At 38.0% G+C, this 24,399-nt stretch overlaps 1 protein-coding gene across 5 annotated transcripts in view; it reads left to right on the top strand.

Moving 5' to 3' along the window:
• Nucleotides 1-1,300: 1,300 nt before the first annotated feature.
• GPCPD1 (glycerophosphocholine phosphodiesterase 1) overlaps nucleotides 1,301-24,399 on the top strand; it is a 63,313-nt gene continuing 40,214 nt past the window's right edge. For 3 of the 5 annotated variants that reach the window (XR_003209225.2, XM_025875984.2, XM_025875982.2), the window contains exons 1-6: nucleotides 1,302-1,446; nucleotides 6,649-6,725; nucleotides 10,103-10,202; nucleotides 14,569-14,653; nucleotides 20,747-20,822; nucleotides 22,725-22,766. Coding sequence is in view for 4 of the 5 variants with exons in the window: in XM_025875984.2 (XP_025731769.1) it covers nucleotides 6,677-6,725; nucleotides 10,103-10,202; nucleotides 14,569-14,653; nucleotides 20,747-20,822; nucleotides 22,725-22,766 (352 nt within the window). In the remaining variant the exon portion in view is untranslated. Of the gene's footprint in view, nucleotides 1,447-3,846; nucleotides 3,977-6,648; nucleotides 6,726-10,102; nucleotides 10,203-14,568; nucleotides 14,654-20,746; nucleotides 20,823-22,724; nucleotides 22,767-24,399 lie in introns of those variants that run through there. The other 2 variants (XM_025875985.2, XM_025875983.1) reach the window with 2 other exon arrangements.

Here is a 24,399-nt window from a genome sequence, read left to right as displayed (position 1 = left end):
CCAAGCTGAAATATCAAGTGTGGTTGTGAGCACTTTGATTTATGAAACTAGAAACTCTTTCTAAAGCTAGAGTTTATCTAATACAAATGCTTTTTTGCTTTTTTTGTTTAAGATTTTATTTATTTGACAGAGAGAGACACAGCAAGAGAGGGAACACAAGCAGGGGAGTGGGAGAGGGAGAAGCAGGCTTCCCACAGAGCAGGGATCCCGATGCGGGGCTTGATCCCAGGACCCTGGGATCATGACCTGAGCTGAAGGCAGATGCTTAACGACTGAGCCACCCAGGCGCCCCACAAATGCTTTTTTTAGCAGGCCCATTCCAACCAATTTGCAACACTGAGCTATCTCTTACTGTAGGAGTTCTTAAACACCCACTAAAAAGGCGATTCTTTAATTTTTAGTATCTCACTTGATTTAAATGAAATATTGATAATGTAATTTTATGTTAGAAGTTAACCAGAAGTTAACTTTGACGCTGGGAAGGTAACAATTTAAGTTAGGTAAGTGGCAAATGCTGATTAATTTTTCTGGGACCTTCAAAAGAGAGAAAAACTTTGCTTTTTTTTGTTTTTGGTAGGGCTGATTTTTCACAAAATAAGAAAGGACAACATTTGCAGAGAGAGTCTGTCTTGCTTTGGGAAAAGTGCCTTCAAACTTTAATTTGCATACAAATAACCTGGGGATCTTGTTAAATGCAAATTAGATTGGGCAGATCCGAAAAGGTCCTGGGAGTGCAATTTTGACAGCTCCCAGGTGATGCTGCGGGCCTTGTAAGATTTTGCGTAGCAAAGGTATAAACGCTCAAACACCTTAGGTCACTCAATTCTCGTCTTCAACTTTAAAGATTTGGTCCAAATGTGCTTGCTGTTTTGTAACGAAACAAAGTTTCCAGAAAACACTAGGCCTGCTAATTTCCTTCACTTTTGAATGGCAAAAAATGCATTTCAGAACTGAAGCTCCGGCCTCCACGACTGGTCGTCCTAAGGTGGCTTTGGGGACCAAGGAATGCGCCTAAGACCCCAGTCCGGATGTCGGCCCTGCACCTAGCTGGGCTCCTGGTCTGCGGAAAACACTCACAGGATGGGGGGACCCCGGGGATACCCCGGCGCCCCCGGTCGCAGACGACAGCCCTTTCCAGGAACGCGCGGGCCCGTGCCCCGCGCGCGGCCGCCGATTGGCCAGGAGGGCGCCGGCGTGACGTCAAGCCCCGCCCCATCGCCCCTCAGGCCCCGCCCCGCGGGGCGGCCTGGTGGTTTGGTCTGGAGCAGCTGAAACCGGTTTGAGCGGAGCCGCTTCCTGCCGCTCGGCGCCGCCGCGGGCTGCCTGGGGGAGCGCTGGCGAGGCGCTGACGGCGGGCGCCCGGCTTCTCGGCCCGCGGCCCTCGCTCTCGAGCGCAGCGGCGGCGGCGGCGACGGCGGCGACGGCGCGGACCCGCGGAGCAGGCAGGTGAGGCGGGCCGCCAGGCCTGGCCCGGCGCTCGGTGCGGAGGCCGCGGCGGCAGCTCACGTGGCGACCAAGCTGTCAGGGCGGCCCGGCTGGGGATGCGGCGGGGCGAGGGGTGGGCAGGGGGCCCCGGCCCCGGCCCCGGCCCCGGCGGGCACTGTCCCCCGGGGAAACACTGGCCTGGACGTTCGCGCCGGTACGTCGGTGGGCAGCCTCTATGTATTTCGACTTTTATTGTTTGCTCCCACGATTCCGCTGGGCTGCCTGGTGCTTAGTTCCCCTCTGAAAAATTTGTACAGTATTTTCCCTGCCAGAATTCATAGAGCCTAAGACCACCACGAGTATACGAACTTAAGGAACGAAGAAACAAAAATTGCCACTGAAATCCGTTTGTGCACCCCTAACCCGCAGCATGCCCCTCGCTCACCGCTACTCGATCCGTCTGTGCGTAATTCGTAGTGTTTTGGCAACTGCTTATTTTCTGAAATTGCCTAACCACGTAGTCGAAGGCATGCTTGTATAATCCAGTTATTCCAAAAAACCGAAGTGCCTTCTTATCCTAAGGAGAGGTCCCAGGAATAGACATCTTTGCTCTCCGTGCAATTTTGGGAAAGCTGCACCTTCTCTCCAAAACTGCTCTTGGCCCCAAGCTCTTCAGATTGCCTTCATGACCTCTGGGGGAAATCCTCGATCAGTTAGGGGCTTCATCAGCCCCCTCTCACCCCGCTGCCCCGTCATAAAGGAAATCGTTCATGAATTCAGTCATGAATTGCAGAGAATTCTTTCATTTTGAAGCAGCTGTGGAGTCCGATATAGTGCCGACATAGAAAAAGATTGAACCGAGCAGGATGTTTAGACCTGATGATGTTTTCTTCATACTCTTCTGTGGCCCTCCCTGTTCGCGCCTAGTAACTACCCCCCTTCTCTACCTCTTCATGTTTCTCCCTCTTGCTACATTTCTGACAGTTGTGACTTAGCTAAGAAGTAAATACAAGCTATCTGTCCTTTTTTCAACACCTGATGGTCTGGATACAGATGATTCAGGATAAAGCAAACAGGTAAAACTGCACATGGCCTAATCTGTTCTGGACTTGAGAACTAGGGAGAACCAATATTCTACACAAAATAAGACTTAGGAAAGTTCTGTTGGGAAAAATAATGACCACAAAAGAAATCTCACAGTGGCAGAGTAAAATTTGGTACTTACAAAAAGTACGTTGATGAATCAAATCCTGGTATGTAATCTAACCAGGGAAAGCATATGAACTATACATGAAATAATATCAAGACAAAGTGAAATGGAAAACATTTGGAAAACTTTTACTGCATTGCTTAGAAAGTTGAACCAGCAATAAACCTGGCTTAGTGAAATCTCCAGAAATGCTTTCTTTGTGAAAATCCATTCATGTCTGCATACATTTGTTTAAAATATTGGCTCAAGTATAGTGGGGTCAGACTAGTGGGGTCATAATGATCCTCCCAAAGGATTAACAGAAATTAACTTAGGAAAACATAGGCATTTCATATATTCCTTATGGCCAGTTATGAGGACCAAAGCTCCTGGAGTCTAGGAAAGAGTAAGACTTGGAAAAGGCTTTTTTCTTTGAAAAAATTTGAAGGAAGACAGAGATGTTCTTTTTGGCCAGAAAAACACATTTTAACTAAAAATATCTGTGATTTCAATATAGCTGTAAACTAAATGTTCCTGTACCTTGGTTTGCTTAAATACCCCTTTTGTTCCCCAAGCTGGTAGACCAGTAAGGTCTACCTATGTGTTGGGATAGTTTCTTTGACCAAAAAAATAGAGTAAAATTTATTTTGGCAGGTAGTGTAAACTCTGAAATATTTCTTGAATGTAAATTACAATGTCATACTTTACTAATTGCTTAAGTCTTTAAAAAAGTGTTAAAATACAGTTAGGTGCTACTCAAAATCTCAGATGAGAATACTGTTTGATATTTATCTTCAAAAAGCACAAAATGGAAGTTATATATAAAACAAATTGAGTTGAGGGGCGCCTGGGTGGCTCAGATGGTTAAGCGTCTGCCTTCGGCCCAGGTCATGATCCCAGGGTCCTGGGATCAAGCCCCGCATCGGGCTCCCTGCTCAGCGGGAAGCCTGCTTCTACCTCTCCCTCTACCTGCTGCTTCCCATGCTTGTACACTCTTTCTGTCAAAAATAAATAAAATCTTTAAAAAAACAAACAAATTGAGTTGGTTAAATTACATTTATAGTCAGCTCATGTACATGAAAATGACTAGATTTTTTTCACCTTACTCTTGTTTTGTGTATATCTGGAAGACCTCCCCTGTCCAAGTTGGGATTTTTTTTTTTTTTTTGCTTATTTGGAAGAGGAAGTGTTGGTGGGTGTGTAAATTTTGCATTCTGCAACAGTACAGTATTTTACTTTGTCACTACTGTTTTGGTGGTAGCTGGGTGCCAAAATTGTGCGCGCCAATCCTGCACCAGAATTTTGGCCTCTGTCCACGATCAAGTAAACTGATGTAGGAGCAGCTCCCCAGGCTTTTATTTGGTATGGTATTAAATTGTGGAGGGGGAAGAGAGGAAATTAAATCACACTATAGGACTTTTGGCAATCCAAGCGAAAAATGATGCTTTGTTGACATCCAGGGAGGTTTTGGGGGGGGGTATGTTTGTGCTTGTGTATGTGGTTTTGTACAGTACATTTACTGCAGCTATTACTGTAACTGTTACCAAGTTACTATAGACACTTTTACAAGCAACCTTAAGAATGAAAGTCAATTTTAATAATCAATTGAATTTATGTAAGTTTCCCATTTAATGCAGTAGAAATTTAGAGGTAATTTTGTGCCAGTTGTTGATTTTAATACATAGGAATAATTACATTTGATTTCCCTAAAATTGGCTAAAATAGATATTTAGAATTGATCAGAAAATAGTTGAGTAGCAACTATGTAATTATGTAGATGAGATTATGTAGTCCTTTGTTGAAAACTGACAGTAAATACTGGGTGAAAGTAGAAGTTGTAGGTTGAGATTAAGGTTGGTTATGCACCAGTTTTGCTGGATGATGGGGCTTTTTGCTGTGTATCAAAATTCAGTTACGTAAAAGCCAAGCTCTTTTGCTAGTCTTGAGGTTTCTTTATATGACATAAATTAAATGTAAGAGTGTGGTGTTTAAGTGAACTATTTAATTATTAGAAAAGGAAATATTCCTATTCTAGAGTTAGTACTCTGATTCTTATCAGATGTCAGATTAAAGGAGAGCTAATAAGATACTTGGATAATGATTGCTTAATGAGGGGGTTAACAGTCTACAGCTATTTTTAGTTTTAGAACATTCTTTGGCAGTCCTAGAACTGAATGTATATGCTTTAAATAGATTGTGTTTGTTCTGAGACACAAATTATTTTGATCAAGGACAGGATTTTCTCTAGTGCACGGTCTTGGGTTTTCTAACTGAAATGGTAGAGTTATCAAATAGGGAATTCTGTGTGAAGGTGATATGAAACCACATTGACTGGTGGTCTTGCTTAATACGAATATTCAGTATTTACATTTTATCATTGGTGTAAGTGGGATGATAGTTTGTAGCCAACAGTGAGTCTGGAATTTTGACCCTCATAGCAGCCCCCTGTGGATCAGGTTTCTCAGCCTCGGCCCTATTGTTATTTGGAGCTGGACAGTTATTTGTGGAGAGCTCTTCTGTGCATTGCATGGTGTTTAACAGCACTTTGGCCTCTATCCACTGGCTGCCAGCAGTATCACTCCCAGTTGCGACAACCAAAAATGTCTCCTGACATTGCCAAATATCCCTTGGAGGGCAGAATTGTCCCCAGTGAGAACTGCTTGCTATAGATCTACCTTAGCTTGGAAGTGTAGTTACCTGAGCAGCAGTGTTCATTGAATGGTCATTGCAGAGTTGGGTATACGTTCATGGGGTGGGAAAAGGAGCAAAGGGAAAATAGAATGAATAGCTATGAAAATTACTTTTATGATTTTTAAAATAATGTATAAATACAAATAACCTTTAAGCTGGTAAACTAATGAAATGATACAGAGTAAAGACATTGGAATTATTTTAGGAATACTTGGTGAATTGGGGCACAGAATTTTGGGGAGGTTTTGGAGAAGTTATGTAAAATGATCTGCCCTTGTGTAGAGTATGTGTTCTTTCTATATATAAGTTATATAGCCTCCTTTAGAATTGATACTGTATACATTTTTTAAAAAATCTATTATCTTTCCTCAGGTACTTAAATTAGGGGGTGGTAAATCAGATTGGTTTGGCTGGGAAAAACAACCAAGAAATGAAAAATCAGCTAGAGAGAAAATGTGGATAGGACATCAGGATTAGGGGTTTAGATTTCTGTAAGTAATCGAAGTAATTCCTGGTCAGGGACATGAGGAAGAATATTTTAACTGACATAAAATGTATTATTGGGAAGACAGAATCCAAAACACGGGTTAGAATGCTTAGGATTTTGAATGAAGTTCAGACTGTAGAAAGAAAGGCATGTATGTAGGATCAATTAGAATCAACAGGGTTTGGTAATAGATCGCAGAGTTGAGACTTTAAATTTGAGTCTACAGAACTAGAGTAATAACAGTCCAGAGAAAATCTGAAAAGAGTGGTTTATGGGGGAGGGTTGTGTTTTTTTTTTTTAAGTTTTTAGTTACATTACTTAGAAGCAGAATCTGCATCTTGTTGCAGAACATAACTAGTTTGTTTCAGTGAATGGTACTGAAGTTCTTCAGTTGTTTCCTTGTTATTAAAGTTGAAACCTTATTGAAGTAGAAATTCTCTCTTGAGCCAAGTTTTTTTCTATCTCTAGTTGTTTTTTGTTTTTGTTTTGCTTTTTTTCCTCCATCAGAACATGAGCCTGGTCGGGAAAGATAGGTTGATTTCAGAACAGCTGCTTATCAGAAGAGAAAGTTTGTAACGAGAATCTTGAATCCTTAAAAAAAAAAAAATGTTTGGACACTTGTTTTGCAATTTTTCTGGTCCCTACACACAGAATAGGTTTTAACGTTATGCCTTAAAAATTGCTAGGTACTTCCTAAATAATTCATCCTTTATAAGTTTTCTGAAATCTTTTGTTCACAGTTTTGATTTATTTATTTTTGGTTTTTGTTTTGTTTTTTAATTTGTTTCTAGGTGGTAGCTATCTAGAGCTAGGATTTTTATATATTTTAAGTGACATCTTCTCTTTTTCTTCCTAGCTCAACATTGTAAAATAAATCCATCAGAATGACACCTTCTCAGGTTACTTTTGAAATAAGAGGAACTCTTTTACCAGGTATTGTAAAATTTTACTTTAAAACAAAATTTTACATGAGTATTTTTCTTATCTTGATTTTCTTAAATATGCAGTTTGTTATTACAGTAGGACTAATTTTTAGATGAAACTATCGTTAGGACTTACCTGATTTTTCAGAAATGTGCTTGGAGTATAGTATACTTAAGGGGGCGCCTGGGTGTCTCAGTCGTTAAGCGTGGGCCTTTGGCTCAGGTCATGAACCCAGGGTCCTGGGATCGAGCCCCGCATCGGGCTCTCTGCTCAGCGGGAAGCCTGCTTCTCCCTCTCCCACTCCCCCTGCTTGTGTTCCCTCTCTCGCTGTGTCTCTCTCTCTCTGTCAAATAAATAAAATCTTAAAAAACAAAAAAAGAAAAGAAAAAAACCATACTTCCCCAAATAGTAAATGTTTTAGTCTCATATTTTCCAAGAAAGCTGTGAATTTATTTAATTTTGCACAGGACGAAGATAGTTGGACTAACCATGAAAATGAGGGAAATTTTGTTAGTGCAAGAAGTTGGTGAACTATTTGGTTAAGATAACTTTGTTCTCTATTTGTAAATTTTTTGGCTTATTGTATGTTTGCTGTTTACTAAAGCAGTGTGAAGTAATTTTAGGATAAATAGCATATCAAAATAGTATCACGCCTAGGGTATGTATCTCCTTATTTAATATACTCACTATACTGGCCAGTTCCTCAAATCTGTTACATTCTTTCCCTCTTTTGGGCCTTTCACAAATGGTTTCCTCTGTCTAGATCTGTGGCCTCCCTTCTCCCCTTTAACTCTCCTTAATGCCAACCCCACATTTAGCTAGGTTAGGATCCCTGTGAAATTCAGGGTTCCAGGACTTTTTGTAGTACCTTACAGATTTTATGGAATTATTTGAGTAATTTTGTTTATGGATAGATTGTAAGCTCTGTGAAAATGTGACTTTGTCTTGTCATGCTGAGTGCATGCACCTAACACAGTACCTGGCTCAGAATAGGGGTAAATATGTGTTCAAAGAATGAATAAATGATTCACTCTATATATTCAGCATCTTTGGTCTAGCAGCCATCAGAGTGATGTAGGAAAGATGTCATTCCGGTTCAAAGCCGTTGGCCAAGAAAGAATTCTTGAGACGTCTTTGGTGCAAACAGGTGGTTTTATGAAAGCACAGAGACAGGACCCGTGGGCAGAAAAGAGCTGCACCAGGGTCACGAGGAGCGGCCCGCGACATACTTAGAAGCTGGGAGGGGGTTAGGGATAGCGTAAGTCTCTGAGGAATTTTGGAAGCAAGGTTTCCAGGACCTTGAGGGGGCTAGCTATTGTTGGGAAAAGGTAATTTGGCTCAGGTCATGAACCTGAGTATACTCAGGTCATGAGTAATTTATTACTGCCTAATAAAACCTGAGTCATGAGACCCTTCAGATGTATATCGGTGGGCCATATGCTTGGGGGATGATTGCCAACACGTATCTTGGGGATGTTTAGAGGTAAAGGAAGTATCCAAAGGAATTTTTATATGTTAAAGTAGACTTACAGGATTGGGGGGGGCATCAGACTAGAATTGTCTTTTGCCCTTAGCAAAGTATTAACATCGAGGCAGTTGAGTCCCTAGAGGAATGTCACTCTGCCTCTTTCAGGGACTTGTCAGTGGGCTGTAAGTAGTAAGGAAATTTCATAATTTTTCTTCTGCCTTTGTTTCCCACATCAAGAGCAGTTGACAGAGTGTATGTTTGTCCAAGCTAAATTCTTCGCCAAGATGTTCTGGGAGAGAGCTCCCATCTCTGGGCAGGATTCTGCAGATTGAAGATTGCTAGTCAGCTGATAGGTTGGCTCACTTGGGTCAAGAGCTCACCTCTAGTCCAGTGTATAGCCTTCTCTGTGGAGAGAAGACTACAGAGTGGTATCCTATCCTTTCAGGGAATTGTACACAGGCAGTTTAAGGTAGAAGGAGCTGGCCATGTCAGGCATAGAGACCAACCACAGAATTATCCCTAGAAGGGTGAGCTTGATGAGGGTCTTGTTCTCAAGGACTAGAGGGAAGTTAGTGGTGGATGTGAATGTAAGAGAGGACCATGTACACAGCAACATGTATGACTTTGGGAATGAATATTTATATGTAGCAACAGCGTTTATCCTTTTTAATCAGAGAAGGTGGTGATAACCTAAGTTAATTACAAAACAAAATCTGGTTACTCTAAAGGATTGGTGAATATTTTGATATGAGATCTCTATATGTAACCACTCTATGCTTGACAAACATGTATTTAGAACCCCAAAAACTCCTGAGTGATTATCGCACTTGAAATTTTAGTTAAGTTTTAGACAGTCCAAGCTTATAGAATGCTCATGCAGGTGGTTAAAGCCAACTACAATTCTGGCTTTACTAGAGTAGTGCCTGAAAGCCACTCAGAATGTGGAGGAGTTTGTCTTGAACTTTGTTCTCTTGGCCTCAGTTCATTATCTTTTTCTTTATGAATTTTAATTAGAGTAATTCAGAGTGTATTGCTATGTAAGTCCAAGACTTCTCCACTTATATCCAATAATTTTTTTTTTTAAGATTTATTCATTTTAGAGAGAGCGTGTGCAAGCAGGCGCAGGGGTGCCAGAGGGAGAGGGTGAGAGAGAATCTCAAGCAGACTCCCCGCTCAGTGTGGAGCCCAACACAGGGCTCGATCCCACGACCCAAGATCATGACCCAAGCTGAAACCAAGAGTCGGACGCTCTACTGACTAAGCCATTCAGGCACCTTGAAGTTGTAGACTTTTGCTGAATGTATGTAATTCAGCAAATATAGGTGACAGCTATATTTTGGTTTGTCTATTGATGAGAAGTGTTCCGGTAAAACAATAGTCATTATTTTAGTAAGGAAAACTAGATTTTTCGCTATGTAAATCTTTGTTTTGAGGATTTTTTGTTGTTGTTGTTGTCCCCATTGCTAATTTTCTTAATCTTTAGCTTGTTAATAGCCACTCTTTGAGTTCCTGGAAAATAATGGTTACTATTTCTCTAGAATACTTACATGCATTTAGTGTGTGCCTTTTTAAATGGGAAGCTGCCTTGAAAGCAGGAACTGTGGCATGATCACTTTGTCTTCTTGGTGCTTGTTATTGGCTCAGTTAAGTGGTTGAACACATGAAGAATAGTTCATCTCTATATATCCCTCCTTTTCTTTGGTTTTGGTTCTGTAGAGGTAGGTCAAGTTAAGAATGCAGGTGTTGGTGCAGTGCCTGGGTCTGACACATGTCTCCAGGGAGGCTCCTCCATGTCTGCTAAAGGAGACTCTGCATCTGGGTGAACTAGTGGAACTGACTGCTCTTTTCATGCTTCCTAGAACTAAAATTTGAAACTTTCTTGCTTAGCCCACTATAACTGGTTGTTCTCTTTCTTTAGGAGAAGTTTTTGCCATATGTGGAAGCTGTGATGCTTTGGGAAACTGGAGTCCTCAGAATGCTGTGGCTCTTCTTCCAGAAAATGAGACAGGTGGTGAAAGGTAAGAAGGGAAATAACAGGTTACAGAATAATTGTGACATCCAGATTAGAAACTTGGGGGGTTTCTAAGATACCTTCGTATAGTTTTCCTCTTTTAATTTTTATGACCGTTCTTGCATGTGCATAGAGTGAAGTAGTTGTACAAGGTTGGTTGTAAAAAAAAAGTTTCTGTTTCTCAATTTCCCACTGCAACCGTTTTCAACTTTTGGCTGGTTCTTTTGGTAGTTACTACCATATTTCTAAATTATAGGCTTATATTGCTATTTCTTATTTTTTTTTAAGATTTTATTTATTTGACAGAGAGAGAGAGCTAGAGAGGGAACACAAGCAGGGGGAGCAGGAGCGGGAGATGCAGGCTTCCTGCTCAGGAAGCCTTATGCAGGGCTCAATCCCAGGACCCTGGGATCATGACCTGAGCTGAAGGCAGTCGCTTAACCAACTGAGCCACCAAGGTGCCCCTATATTCTTTTTTTTTTTTTTTAAGATTTTATTTATTTGAGAGAGAGATCGAGAGAGAGAGCACACCAGTGGTGGCAGGGGAGGGGCAAAGGGAGGAGGAGCAGACTCCCCGCTGAACAGGGAGCCCGATGTGGGGCTCGATCTCAGGACCCCGGGATCACGACCAGCCAAAAGCAGATGCTTAATCAACTGAACCCCTCTCAGTTACATATTCTTGATAAAAAATCTGATTTTTGCTTTGGCCTATAAAATAATTTTCTGTAGAAGAGAAGTGGAACAGGTATTTTAGTTAATGTACTGAAATGAGTTTGCAACCGACATTAAATACAGCACTAAAGTTAGCATGGGTGTATTGGTGCATTGCAGTGGGGAAAGAAGGGCCTGGGTGCTAGTTTCAGTTCTGTAGTTAACTGCAATCTTGGGCAGATCTAATTTCTCTAGCCCTGGGTTACCTCATCTGCATGGTAAAAGGGTTAGGACAGAATCAGTGAATATTGACAAAGATGGTACTTCTTCACTTGGGGATATTTGGAAGCGTTATGGGTTGTAAAGATATATGTGTGGGAGGTAAGGAGAGAGGAGATTTTAAACAGTATACAAACACATGCAGTGGCCCTAGGGAGAAACACCAGATTACATGATTATTAAGCTCAAATTGTTTTCCATGTGGAGCAGTGCTACTGACAATGTGGCCTGTGGGCCAGTGCTAGAGAAAAAAAAACTAGTTTTTCTAATAATCAATGCACTATGTGAGAAATACAGAAATTAAGAGCAATCATTTAGAAATGTTTATAGCAGTTTGACATTGCTAGGACATTCATGCATGTCATTGTGGACTCATCTCTGTTGCACTGGATACATAGAATTATTGGTTACAGGACAGACAAGCAAACAAAAACTGGTCCTTCACAACAGATAGCTTGAGGAGCACTGATGGCAAAGCAAAAGAAAGTAACAATATAGTACCATAATGCAAATTAAGGAAAAGAAAAACAGGGGCGCCTGGGTGACTCAGTCAGTTAAGCGCCTGCCTTTTGTGCGGGTCATGATCCCAGGGTCCTGGGATCCAGTCCCCCATGGGGCTCCTTGCTCAGTGGGGAGCCTGCTTCTCCCTCTGCCTGCCGCTCCCCCTGCTTGTGCGCTTGCATTTTCTCTGACAATATAAATGAATAAAAGCTTAAAAGAAATCTTTAAAACACCGTTTTCCTATTTGTCATTAGTGTGACACTTTTTCTTAGCCAATTCTCAGCTGTTTTTATAAGTAAAGTTTTATTGGTAAATAATATTGGAATCACAGAGGAATGAAATGTTTATTCCCTTCAAGTGGCTGTTTTTTCTTCCATTTTCAGATCAGTCTGAAGTAAAACCGTGTATCTTTCTGAACTTGTTCCTAGAACACACCTTGCTCTGAACACTTGAGCTGCCCTGTCACATGTCTTAAGTCCATTTCGGCCAACCTGGTCAAAGTTATGTGAACAGATGAGATAATACTTAACTACGCAACTTGAAGGGACCAGCCACTTTACCTTGCTGACGCACTTTGAAATGTAATTGATTCATATATGGCAGATAAACAGTGTTTCACATGGAGAAAGGAAGTAGATGATACAAGAGGATACAAAAAGCATTTGCCTTGAACACCATTCTTGTGTTTTAGAATTGTGTTTATTTGGATTTCAGTGTTGCGTATCTAAGCCCTTTGTACAAAGCTCTTTTTCAGAGTCTCTTAAGCTTCTCCATACCTATAAGCTTGTAGTGACGAGAACGCTGTTAGGATTTTTTTTTTTTTCAACTTAGAGATAATTTGAAAGTCATAGTATTGTTTCCTAATGCAGAAAATGTGAGTCACTTGTGGTTTTATTTGCTCTTGTAGATTTTATGGTATTTGGGGGGAAGATATGAGGTCATTCAAAATCAGGCAGGTGCACTGAGTCTCATTGCTCCTCTTTCCTGACTTTTTGAATTTCATCAGATTATGTTCATTTTTTATGTCACTGAACAGTTCCGGTTCATTTTTTTTTTTTTAAGATTTTATTTATTTGACGAGAGAGAGAGAGCAAGAGAGGGAATACAAGCAGGGGGAGTGGGAGAGGGAGAAGCAGCCTTCCCACTGAGCAGGGAGCCGGATGCGGGGCTCGATCCCAGGACCTTGGGATCATGACCTGAGCCGAAGGCAACTGCTTAACCGACTGAGCCACCCAGGTGCCCCAGTTCTGGTTCATTTTTAACTTTGCAACATTTACTTAGGGAAATGGAATAAAAAAACTCATTGCTTTGCTCTCTCCATCGCTTTTCACTTAGCGGTTCTTAACCAGGGGCGCACGTTAGACTCACTTGTGAGGGCTTTAAAAAATACACATGTCTAGATCCTACCCCTGGGAATGAGGAAGTAGGCATGAGAGAGGGGCCCCAGCACATTTTTCAGAGCTTCCGCTAATTCTACTGTACACGTCTGGCGCTGGCTTCACACACTCTGACCGATTTATGAATGAAATAGTGCTAGAAATTTGCCATTTTTTTTGTAGCAGAGATGGGAAATAATTGCACCTCAGAGTTGGTAGATACGTCTGCCTGGAATGCTGTGTTGAAAAGGATTCTGAGGCTTATCAGGGAAAAGTGCGGGTGCGTGTGCCGAGCACTTGCCGTTCTTGTTTTATCGCAGTGGCCCTCAACTAGCCTTCTATCTTCATCTACTCTGTAAAGTTTTATCAAACTCCACGTGACCGGGCTCCACCCAGACCTCTGAAATCAGAGTCTCTCAGGGTGGAGCCAGGGCATATGTATTTTATTCCTACCAGATTAATCTGATTGTTGACCATGGGTGACAGGTGGTTGTGGATATTTTGTTAGCAACCCAGGATTGAGTCCGAGTGAGGATAATGCCCTCAAGCCTGCCTTGGCAGAGCCAGGTGGGAAGCAGTGCTAGCCATCTGGTTTGGGGAAGAACATTTGGAGCTGCTGTTTATTCACTAAACTATTCATGCTGAATTAATGTTTGGGTAATGGTCTATGACAGTGCCTCACAAACTGAAGTGTTCATCATCAGAGTCACCTGGAGGCTTGTTAAATTACAGATTGCTGGACTCTCCTCCCAGAGTTTCTAATTCAGTAGGTCTAGGTGTGGCCTGAAAATTTGGATTTCTAACAAACTCCAGGGTGATATTGATGGTCCTTGGATCACACTTTGGGTAGCACTGGTCTCTGATTGGAAGGTAATAAAAATCATTTATAATCATGAGTTACAGTGACTGCTTTCCCTGTTGAGTCAAAGCTTTAGAGTAATAGTAGACTGTGTTGGCATAGAATAGGTCAGGGGAAGACACTGAGTTGAAACAATAAGATACAGAGCCCAGTTGCTTGGCTAGGGGAATAGCTGGAGGCTGGGCAGGACAGTCAGGATACAGGACAGTTGGGAACATGAGTGTAGCTCACCTGCCTCAGCCCCAAAGCCTTTTAGCAGCCGTGTACCATCTCTAAGTGGGAAGTCCAAGAAGATTCTGACTTTCGCTTCCACCTTCGTGCTACTTATTCTGTTTGGAATACTTGTTGTCTTCGTATGGCCGGTTCCTTCTCATTGTGTAGGACTACTCAGAGACTTTTCTTCCTCATTGAGGCCTCTCCTCCAAAACTTCCTGTCGCATCAGAAAAGTCAAATAGCCCTTACTGGGTATGTTTGGTGATTTGTTTGTCTACCCTCACAAGAGAGCAGTCTGCTTAAAGACGGGGCTCTTTCTGCCTTACTCATCGCTGTGTTCCCAGTGCCTGGTGCAGGGTAGGCCTGGAGTATAATTCTGTGTAGGAATAAGTAAGTGGTATTGGTCACAGACCTTGCTGGAGGGGTTTTATGAATTATGAAGTCTTTATGCATTTTAACTTGATATTAATGCTTCTGCTCTTTTTCCTCACAGCATGTTATGGAAAGCAACCATTGTACTCACTAGAGGGGTATCAGTTCAGTATCGCTACTTCAAAGGGTGCTTTTTAGAACCAAAGGTATGTTTTCTTTATCTAGTTTCCAGTTTCTTTAACAAACTTACTTCTTTTAAAAAGCAACTAATTTAAGTTTGGAAACACTGAAAGTCATGAGTTTGTTTTGATCAAAAAAGGAAAACAGAACTCTAGATTAATAATATTTTAGTGCTAAAAAGCAAGCAAGTAGCCACTTCAGAGGCAGACGATGTCTGCAGTGGAATTTGTAAAAGACTAATAGTAAGTATACTCTGCAGTATTCTTGTTATGAAATTGGTTTTAATGATAAATGAGTGTTCTCAGTAGCTGTGCTTTTTCTGTAACTTTTGTAAACCTGTTAGTAACCAGTTAAAAGGGTTTTCTTTTTGTTTCATTTTTTAATCCTTACGTGGTATAAATACATTTGAAGGCGTATATAGCCAGCTTTAAGTGAGTAATTATTTTAAAAACTTATTTCACAATAGCCATCTCCTTAGTGGCTGCATTTGTTTTAACTCCTATCAAAACTGAAAGTCATTCCTTTTAGATTTTTTTCAACCATGGTGTTGATAGTTGAGGATCTTTTCTGAAGGCCTTTGGAGTATCTGTAAAATCTGATCTGCTTGCTCACAATGATTTATTATTTGGGGATTGTTTTCATATTTAGAAAAGAAAAAAGTTGATTCTTTCCCTCTTATTTTAAAGATGCTTATTTCCTGAAAGGATTCTTTTCCTTCAGATTTTTATCTTTGAGCACACTTAGGCTGCATGTGAGCAGGGGTTTAGGCAGGAATCTAGGAAGCAAAACATGGATTAAACCGTTTTAAAATTTTATTTCCCTTTGGGATCATTGAATACTTGTTACATGTGAAAAGTGCAAGCAGCCGTTGTTACCTCATTCTCTTAGCCACCATTGTAGAAAAGAAAAAGTTCTGACAAAGCCACTTCAGCTGTCTTTTGCACCTATTACGTTTCTTATTCCAAGAATATATTGTAAATACTCAGTAATTAAAATTACATTATGGTTGATCGTTGTGTTGGCTTATCTTGACAATAGTCTCATTTTAATGACTGAAGATCATTTATTTGGCATAAGGGTTATGCATTGTGGCAGAGTTTTTCAGTTTAAATTGAACAGTTGTGCAGTGATAAGTAGGTCATGGCACTTGACATTGAAAGTTTATTTGAGGATCCTGGTATGTGAAATTTGTAATATGAAATCACCTAAATTTTACTTAAAGGGGCATTTGGACAAGAAAAATCAAAATGAGTCCTTTGGGCATAGTTTTCTAAAGTAAGACTGTTGTCAACATAGATCAAATTAAGCCAACCTACAGTATTTTCCCTCTTCATTGAAAATGTAACCAAAAGCAGCAAATCAGTCCAAACTGCCTTTCTGAAAAAATTGGCAAGAAGTCTGCTTACAGTAAAAAACAAGTTTTTCCCCTTGTAATACTTGCAAAAGTTTACAGTATGTGTTGGTGAGTGTGTTTCTTTAAGTAGGTGCTCTGTATCGTGTACACATGTACCGTGTGATGCAGGGGCTGCCATGGTAAGTATGTTTTTCATGGACTAGAGTAAATAGCTACATAAAATCCCATGCATATAGCTAGAGGTTTTTTTTTTTCCACATGCCAGCTTAAAGTGACACTTCTTTTCTTTTAAAAAAGTTGGTGGCCTCTTTAAATGAAACATAATTTTAAATAGAAATAATTATGAAACTTTGTCTCAGTTGTGCATTGTCAAATGATAAAATAATGTGCAGAGAATCTTAAATTGTAAAATGTGAATTATTGGAATATATATTTTATGAATATAAAGAATGATGGGAAAGCAAAGTAATTATGAAACATTGAAAAGCTGAAATGAGTAGTAAGATTAATTTTGCTGAGGTAGTCTCCCCAAGCATTTGTAAAGCCTAAGCTAAAAATCCTTGTGGTCTTGTCACTTGATCTTTGTATTTCAGTTTTCTTATCTATAAAATGAAGGGCTTGGACCATAGATTTCTTAGGTCCCTTCCACTGCTAAAATTTAATTGCAAATAAATAAAATTTTACCATTCATATTTTCTCCTCTGTTTTTGCTCTTTCTGACATATTCTTTTTAGCTTAGAAGAGTCTTGAAATCCCTTTTCTCTCAACTTTTCATAGCTACCTATTGTCTTCTACTTTCTAGAATTAGAATGAGGTGTTAATATGTTGAATTTTAAAATAATTTTACAGGTGACAAATCAAAATACTATCTTGAACATAGCGAACAAAGGTTGTAGATATTCTTGGAATGAAAACGCAGGTGGGAGTCTGCAGATGGTCCATATAATTTCACATCTTCACCAGAAATAATTTTTCAGTGAACATCAATTAAAACATTTTTTTTAAAGATTTTATTTATTTGACAGAGAGAGACACAGAGAGGGAACACAACAGGGGGAGTGGGGAGAGGGAGAAGCAGGCTTCCAGCAGAGCAGGGAACTCGATGCGGGGCTCGATCCCAGGACCCTGGGATCATGACCTGAGCAGAAGGCAGATATTTAACGACTGAGCCACCCAGGCGCCCCCAATTAAAACTTTTTTTAAATCCATTTCCATCCTTCTATACTTGTGGCCAGAATTGATGATGTAACCTGATACTGAAATGTTAGCCAATTTGTAATAATGTTGTCTGTGATTTTCCCTTCATTTCAATGGAAATAGCTTTTTATTTTCCGGTAACTTCTCTGTTTCTTATTTTTATAGGTGTTCACATTCACTCATAATTAGATTTGTTATAAACCCTTACTTTGTTCTTAATCTCCCTTGATTTTTGTTTTAAATCCTTTAACAAAAGAATCAATCATCTATGATAAGCAAATCATTGTTTATTTTCAGAATAGCCCAGGTATCTTACTTTGTGTAGTGGTTTTCTCAATAAAATTCTTCTGGATGCTAAATACCCTCAGCTGTTAATCTCAAACTTGAACCATCTCACAAATGTCTGTCTGCCTAGCTTTCTTTACCTCACACTTATTCATAAGTGACCATTTTTCTTATTAGTCTTATTAAAAATCATGATTTTTAAATGACTGTTGGTCTGGCCTTGCCATCATAGATAAAAATTCCTCAGAGCCCCTTTTACATGTACCTTTTTTTTTTTCAAAATGTGGAAAGACAACAGTAAAATTTTAGAAGTTACATTTTTCATGATATTTGAAAGCAGTGATACTACATGACTAGTTGATAATCTTGCTACGTGGTTTGTTCAAAGCAAAACAGACCCAAAACCTCAGTCTGCATATTGTTTCAGTGCTTGATGTAGCTGAGTGATGTCGGTCACTGTTTAAGAAAGCAGTCACTATGCTTTTCTTTCCTTGCAGAAATAGATTACTTTGTATTTTTATTAATATGCTTGTTTGGAAACATTTCAACAGTCATCTGATTTAATGTATGTTAAATTGTGAACAACTCTGTCAATACTATTAATGGAATAATGTCTTCGACTGATGATGTTATTTTTTTCTTCAAAGATCCACCTTGCACTTGACTCCAGAGTGCTTAAAATTATGGCAGCCTTTTGTAGAATAGAACTGTTCTTTTTTCTAAGATCGTGAAGAATGAATGAGTTTATTACATTTAGCATATTAAAAAGGATTGCATGTTTTGGAGTCATTACTGAGATTTTTAATTTCCCAGTGCTCAGGGCTTAAATGAAGTTCAGTAAGCTAAAATTGAAGATTACCTTCTAAAGTTTAATAAAGTAGTATAATTTTGAAAGTTCGCTGTATTTTAAAACTTGGTAGCTTTTTTTCCTATATTATAACACTTTGTTGTACCAACAAACATGGATTTGTAGTGTGAACACTTGTGTACCCAATTAGAAGTCATCCTTTGAATCAGCTCTTTGGATTGCTCCTCAAACGCTCCATTCTGTTCAAGCCTAAGTTATTTTATGCTGTGAGTAGTGGGTTTGCTACTAAAACAGATGAGGGTGGAGTTATTAAAATATTATTAAAATATGTTTTCTACCAAATATTTTATCCATAGGGCTATTCTGACATGATTAGACGTAGATATTGTAGTCAACATTTTGTAAAGTTCCCCTGACGCTGAACTGATACAAAAACAAAAACAAACTCTCCTTTCTTCTATCCACTTCTTATCCCTGCTGATATGTAATAGTATGTTCCTGGCACCCTTTGAAGTCACCTCTGGTTAGTAACTTCTGTAAGAATGTAGATGCATACCATCTTTGTAGCAAAGAGGAAATTTTTTTGGGAAGGGGGATGTGCAGGGGACATGAGAGGAATGGGGGAAGGGTATAGGTTAGATCTTTCTGGCTACTCTCTGTTGCTAAGAAACATTGTTCCTTTCTTAATGTATATATTTGCATCTTTTCAGGATCAGAAAGTTTGATGTTTAAGAAAGAAATTCAAAAAAATGTGATGGGAAAGTCATAGTAAAAAACATCTAGCAGATGTAGGATTAAATGTATCTTCCTTTTTTTAGTGTAAAGGAAATGAAATTCACTATATTTAAGATGAGCAGTTTCACAGTAAAAAAAAAATTTTTTTAAACATCTGCCCAGTCTGCCGACTCATAAGTTGAACCCTTAAAACAAGGAGGTATTCAGCTAGAGAAAATGAGGATTTGCTATCTTATCCCATTTGCTATATGGTTTGAATGAATATCTAATACTACTTTAGTTTTCAAAGTTCAAAAGTTTGCAAGTTTTAAAAAAGATTTCAACCTCTGGTTATTTTTAAGTAGCGGAATATCTCTTGCATTTAATTACTTAATGTGCCTAATTTGTCTCATACTCGTTTATTATCATTTGGCACATTTATTATTAACATTGAAACCTGTAAAATGATACAGAAGAGTATTTAATACCATCTAAAAATGTACACAATATATAGAGAGAAGCTTATATGTTCTGTGCTTTTTAAGAGTATGTAATATATGCCTAGAAAAGGGCTTTTGAAGATTATGTATGAAAATATCAATAGTGATTATCCCTAAGTGGCGTGATAATGAATGATTTTTGTGTTTTCTTTTTGCTTTTTTGTATTTTATTAAATGTCTTCTGAAGATGTGAAGAGAAATGTAAAATACCTTGTAAGGTTACCGTTGAAATTTTGCTTCTAAAATGTCTATTTGATGGTTTTATTTTGGCACATAAGTTTAGTCAATTTTTTTTTTAATAATTAAAAGAAAATTAGGAAGCATTTAGTTAGTAGTTAGTCCTTTAGGTGTACATAGGGAATCTTAGTTGCTAGTTCATTTTTGTTTTTAAATTGCTGTAGATGTTAACACAAAGCTTTATTTTCCCTTTTAGTAAGAGAACTTGATAACAGAAGACACTTAGAAGTTTTCATACTGTATGAGTTTATGAACTGTATGTTAACACATAAAGCTTTATTTTCCCTTTTAGTAAGAGAACTTGATAACAGAAGACAATATTAGAAGTTTTTACACTGTATGAGTTTATGAACTGTAAGACTAGATGGTAGTTCACTTTTTGTCAGACTTATTCTTCCAATTTACTCATGCACATGTACTTTCTTTTAGGGTTTTCCTGTGCTTTTTAGAAACACTGGTTACTGTGATACAAGAAATCTGATGTTCTTCCTGTTATTTACTTAGTATAATTAAGAACTTTGTTACGCCCTCTAGTTCCTTGTGATCATTGATCTTGAAGTACTTGTACCTACTATTCCTACTATTGTAGAGTACAGGCTTTTCCCAAACACTTGGAGAGTTATTTGAGATAACTTTATTCAGTTATAATACCTCATTGACCGCTGACAACCAAGCATAAAGTATATTTGGTGTTAACTTTAATTTATGGGAACAGAACATCAGCTAAACATGAAAATTTCTTTGAAACAATTTGGAGTATTGTAGGCAGATTTAAGATGGTTTTATGTGCCAGTTTCATCTCCTTTTTCTCTGTTTACTGCCTCACTGTCCTTTTCTTCCAGCACTCATAATGTTTTGTGAGATGGTACATTCCTGATTTTTGGCATATAATATTGATAAATAACAAGATGAATCTTTTGGTTTCATATTTAGTATAAGATTTAGGCCACAAACATCTAATGGAGTCATGGGTAGAAAATAAGATATAAGAAATTATTGCAGACGTTTAACTTTTAAATTGCAGACTATCGGTGGTCCATGCCAAGTCATAGTTCACAAGTGGGAGACTCATCTACAACCACGATCAATAACCCCTTTAGGTATGGGCATTAACTGCATCTGTTTGAGGCATATGCATAAAGTTACTAATATGCTGCACAATGGCTTAGTGGGATTTAATAAATTTTTATTCTAAAGTTTAAGGTCAATGCATTGTCAGTACTGCAAATTTCACTTAGCATATCATGGATCTTTTAAAACTAAACAGTTCTTAATTGCCTTTCTTTATAAACTGTTACAAATGCTTACCAAGTTATTTTTATTTGGGGGGATTAGATTAATTTATTGTGGAATATTTATTTTCATTTGGAGTAGTTAACAAAGTTTGTAAAATAACATTCTTCTTGACTGAGCATCCACGGCTTTGATTACTTGCTTAGAGAGCTTAGAGAACATTCGAGGAAAAAATTAATCCAAAACAAAGATTCTTAAATTTTTAACTTTGAATAGTAAGAGCAATAGAATAAGTTAACCTATTTATTCTGTGTGTTTTTTTTAACTAATAAATCCTTGATTAAACTTGTATGAATGCATTCAAATTTCTTGGTTGTAGCATACATATTTTCCTCCTGATTTACTTAAATACCTGCTGGCTATGTTAAAATTGTTACTCAGATAGTTGGTTTTCTTTTGTTCTTGTTTTTGTTGTTTTTTTTTTTCCCTAAAACATCATTCAGTTTTCTTGTGCCAAAAAATGGCATTTCTCTTCATACAAGTATTTTTAAATGTCCTTTTCCATACGGAGATTAAAATTTGAAGTTCATTTCATATACATAAATTACCCACTTGGACTCATCTGTAAATTCACTCGTGCTGAGAACTGTATCTTTTAGTTTCTAGAGAAAATTAGAATTTAAAGATATTAAATGGCTTGCTAGTAGCTATCTTAGATTAGAAAGCAGTGAGAGATCCTGCTTTACCCTGTGGCAAGGACACGTCTTGTTTAAACAGATACTTCATTCCATCCTCTTTATTGGATTTTCTTTTTATGTTTTAATACATTTTTGATAGTATATTTAGAATTTTCATGAATAGTGTACTTTAGAATTACAATAGTCCCATACTGAGGTTGGAAATTATTAGGTATTAAACATTTAAAAAATAATTTGCGTTTGGAAGCATCTTGCAGTTAAATATATTTTCTTACTGTGAGAAGTGGGATGTTTGTTTCTGGTCTTTAAAAAATTAATTTTATGCTTTTGGGAAACATAACCTCTAAACTTAAGAGCTGTATGAAATCTACCAAGAATCTTTATTGGGAACTATCACACCTATTTTGACAAATATTTCGGGCTTAATATTTAAAGTTAAACTGGGGAAAGGAAGTAGCAGGGAAGATCATTAGTGTTTTACTGAAGAGGGTGGGGCTTACCAGCTTTTCTTATTTAGCAGAAATTTCTGTTAGAAGGGAATGTGCTAGGACTTATTCTTTTTGTAGTTCTTCACAGCTCTGTATATACAGGTAAGTTTGTGCTGTTTCTAAAGCTTGTAGCTGGCTATAGAGAATAGTTGGGATTCGAGGAGAGTTACGTTTTAGATAAGTTCAGAATATGCACTACATAAGAATAAGCATTTTAATTGTGCCAAGACCTTTGGTTTAAAAAATCAACCAGGAGATATTGTTGTCCAGCAGCCTGTCTCATAAATTGGTGGGTGTAGAGGTTTGTTCCAGGGCCTCTAGAGCACCTCTCTGAGGAGTCTTCTTTCCCTTCCTTGTAACACCACGAATCATCACCAAGTTTGTAAGAACTTTTACTGTTCGATTACCTCCTTAAAAGGGAATTCTTGATTGAGGGCTACAATAAATATGCTTATTCACTTTGGGCTGCTTTTAAACTTTAGATTTCATATTTTAAAAATCCTTAATGTGGGTAATTTCTCAGTTGTTCATTCTGTATACATCATGAATTTTAACTGGTTTTTTTATTTTCCTTCAATTCTAGAAAGTGAAATTATTATTGATGATGGACAATTTGGAATCCACAGTAAGTGAGACTTAGTTTTGACAATTTTTACTGATATGATTGAGATGTTACCTTACATTTCATTAGAAACAGCACAGGGAAATAAGACTGTATGACAGTGAAAATAGAGACTAGATCCAAGAAACAAGTACATTCTGTTAAATAATAGTTTCCAATATAATCCTTAAGCTTTAAAAAGTTTTATCCTTTTCATTTTTATTTGACTGGTGACTTCAGGTGTATGAATTAATATACTTAATTTAAGAATATACTTAACTGTTAATATATCATCACTTTTTAACCCTTATGTTTAGTATTAATGTTTCTGAACATTCTAAACTCTTTTAAGCTAGGTTTGTGCATTTTGTGTGTGTATGCATTTACAGTAAAATCCAGATTAAACAAAATGTTCCAGTAATTCTCCTGAGACTTTAACAATTAATTTACAGTAGAATAGACAATCCTTTTACTTCTGAGTATGTTGAAAATGTCATACATTCATGTATTTTTCTGCTTCACTAAATACTTTATCCTGAGGGTTCATGTTGTCTTCGGTGACCGGAATTCTCACAGTAGAATAGTGTTATCATGGTAGAACTGCATTTTTATTTTAGATCATATACTATAGAAGTCAAAGATACAAAGGGGGTGAGCAGAATGTGTGCTTGCACTGACTGTGAATCAGAGATAAATTGCTGATACTAGGTGCCTATTTTATGCACCTGAGAAATGTACATGCTTTGGCAATATTTGGATAGGAATTAAATTTCTTTTCCTTAATTTTATTTGGGATTATTTATATAACATAAGGTAGTCTAAAATACTTGCATAGCTTTAGTTTTAGTGCTTTAGAGTCTTGTTCTCTTTATTTACAAAAGATGGTATTTATGCTACATGTTTTAGAGAGCTTGTTGGATGGAGAAGTAGCTTTCTCATGTTCTTAACTGTAAGGCAGGACATCATATCCCTCTATTGTATGTTAATATCTATGCAGTTATAAATGCAGGCATTTCTTTCCTCTTTTGTAGTTCTCTTAAACTCAGCTTTAGTTAGCTGTCAGGGTGGAAAACCGTCTCTCCAACTTTGTCCATTTCTGAGAACAGTTTAAAATTAAGAGAGGATAGTGGTTTCTCTTTATTTTTTAAAATTTGATAAGTATTGAACCTCTTAAAGTTATACCTAAAGAGAAAAACTTCTGGTTTTTTTTTTTAAGTCCTGTTGATAAAAAAGTTAGGTCCAAAACAGTTGACAGCTCTCTGGTATTTATGAACATTTTATGACATATGTTAGCAGGAAACTTCAAGTTTTAAATAATGCTAACACAGTGTTATCACAATCCTGCCATTTATGTCAGAACTTATAAAGGTGAGAATACAAAATTGGCTCACAGTTTTGTTCTTAACCTTCTCATGTCTCAAGCTCCAGCTTTAGTGGTAGAACTAATTTCAGCTGAATAACTCATATGATGCTTTCGAAGCGTGACAGCGGTCCTCCGTGGAACAACCGCTAGGTTAGAGCCAGTGAGGAATGTGGTATTCTTTCAGAAATTGATGCTATTACCTCGATAATGGACTCAGTACAAAATTTCAATTTCCTTAAGTTCTTAAATGTGGCTGCTTGTTTTTTTTTTTTTTTAAATTTTTTTTTTTTTTTT

This window comes from Callorhinus ursinus, unplaced genomic scaffold (genome assembly GCF_003265705.2).
Source record: "Callorhinus ursinus isolate GAN/ISIS: 27379988/994484 unplaced genomic scaffold, GSC_fseal_2.0 scaffold29, whole genome shotgun sequence".
NCBI lineage: Eukaryota > Metazoa > Chordata > Mammalia > Carnivora > Otariidae > Callorhinus > Callorhinus ursinus.
This window is presented reverse-complemented; position numbering and strand designations above follow the sequence as displayed.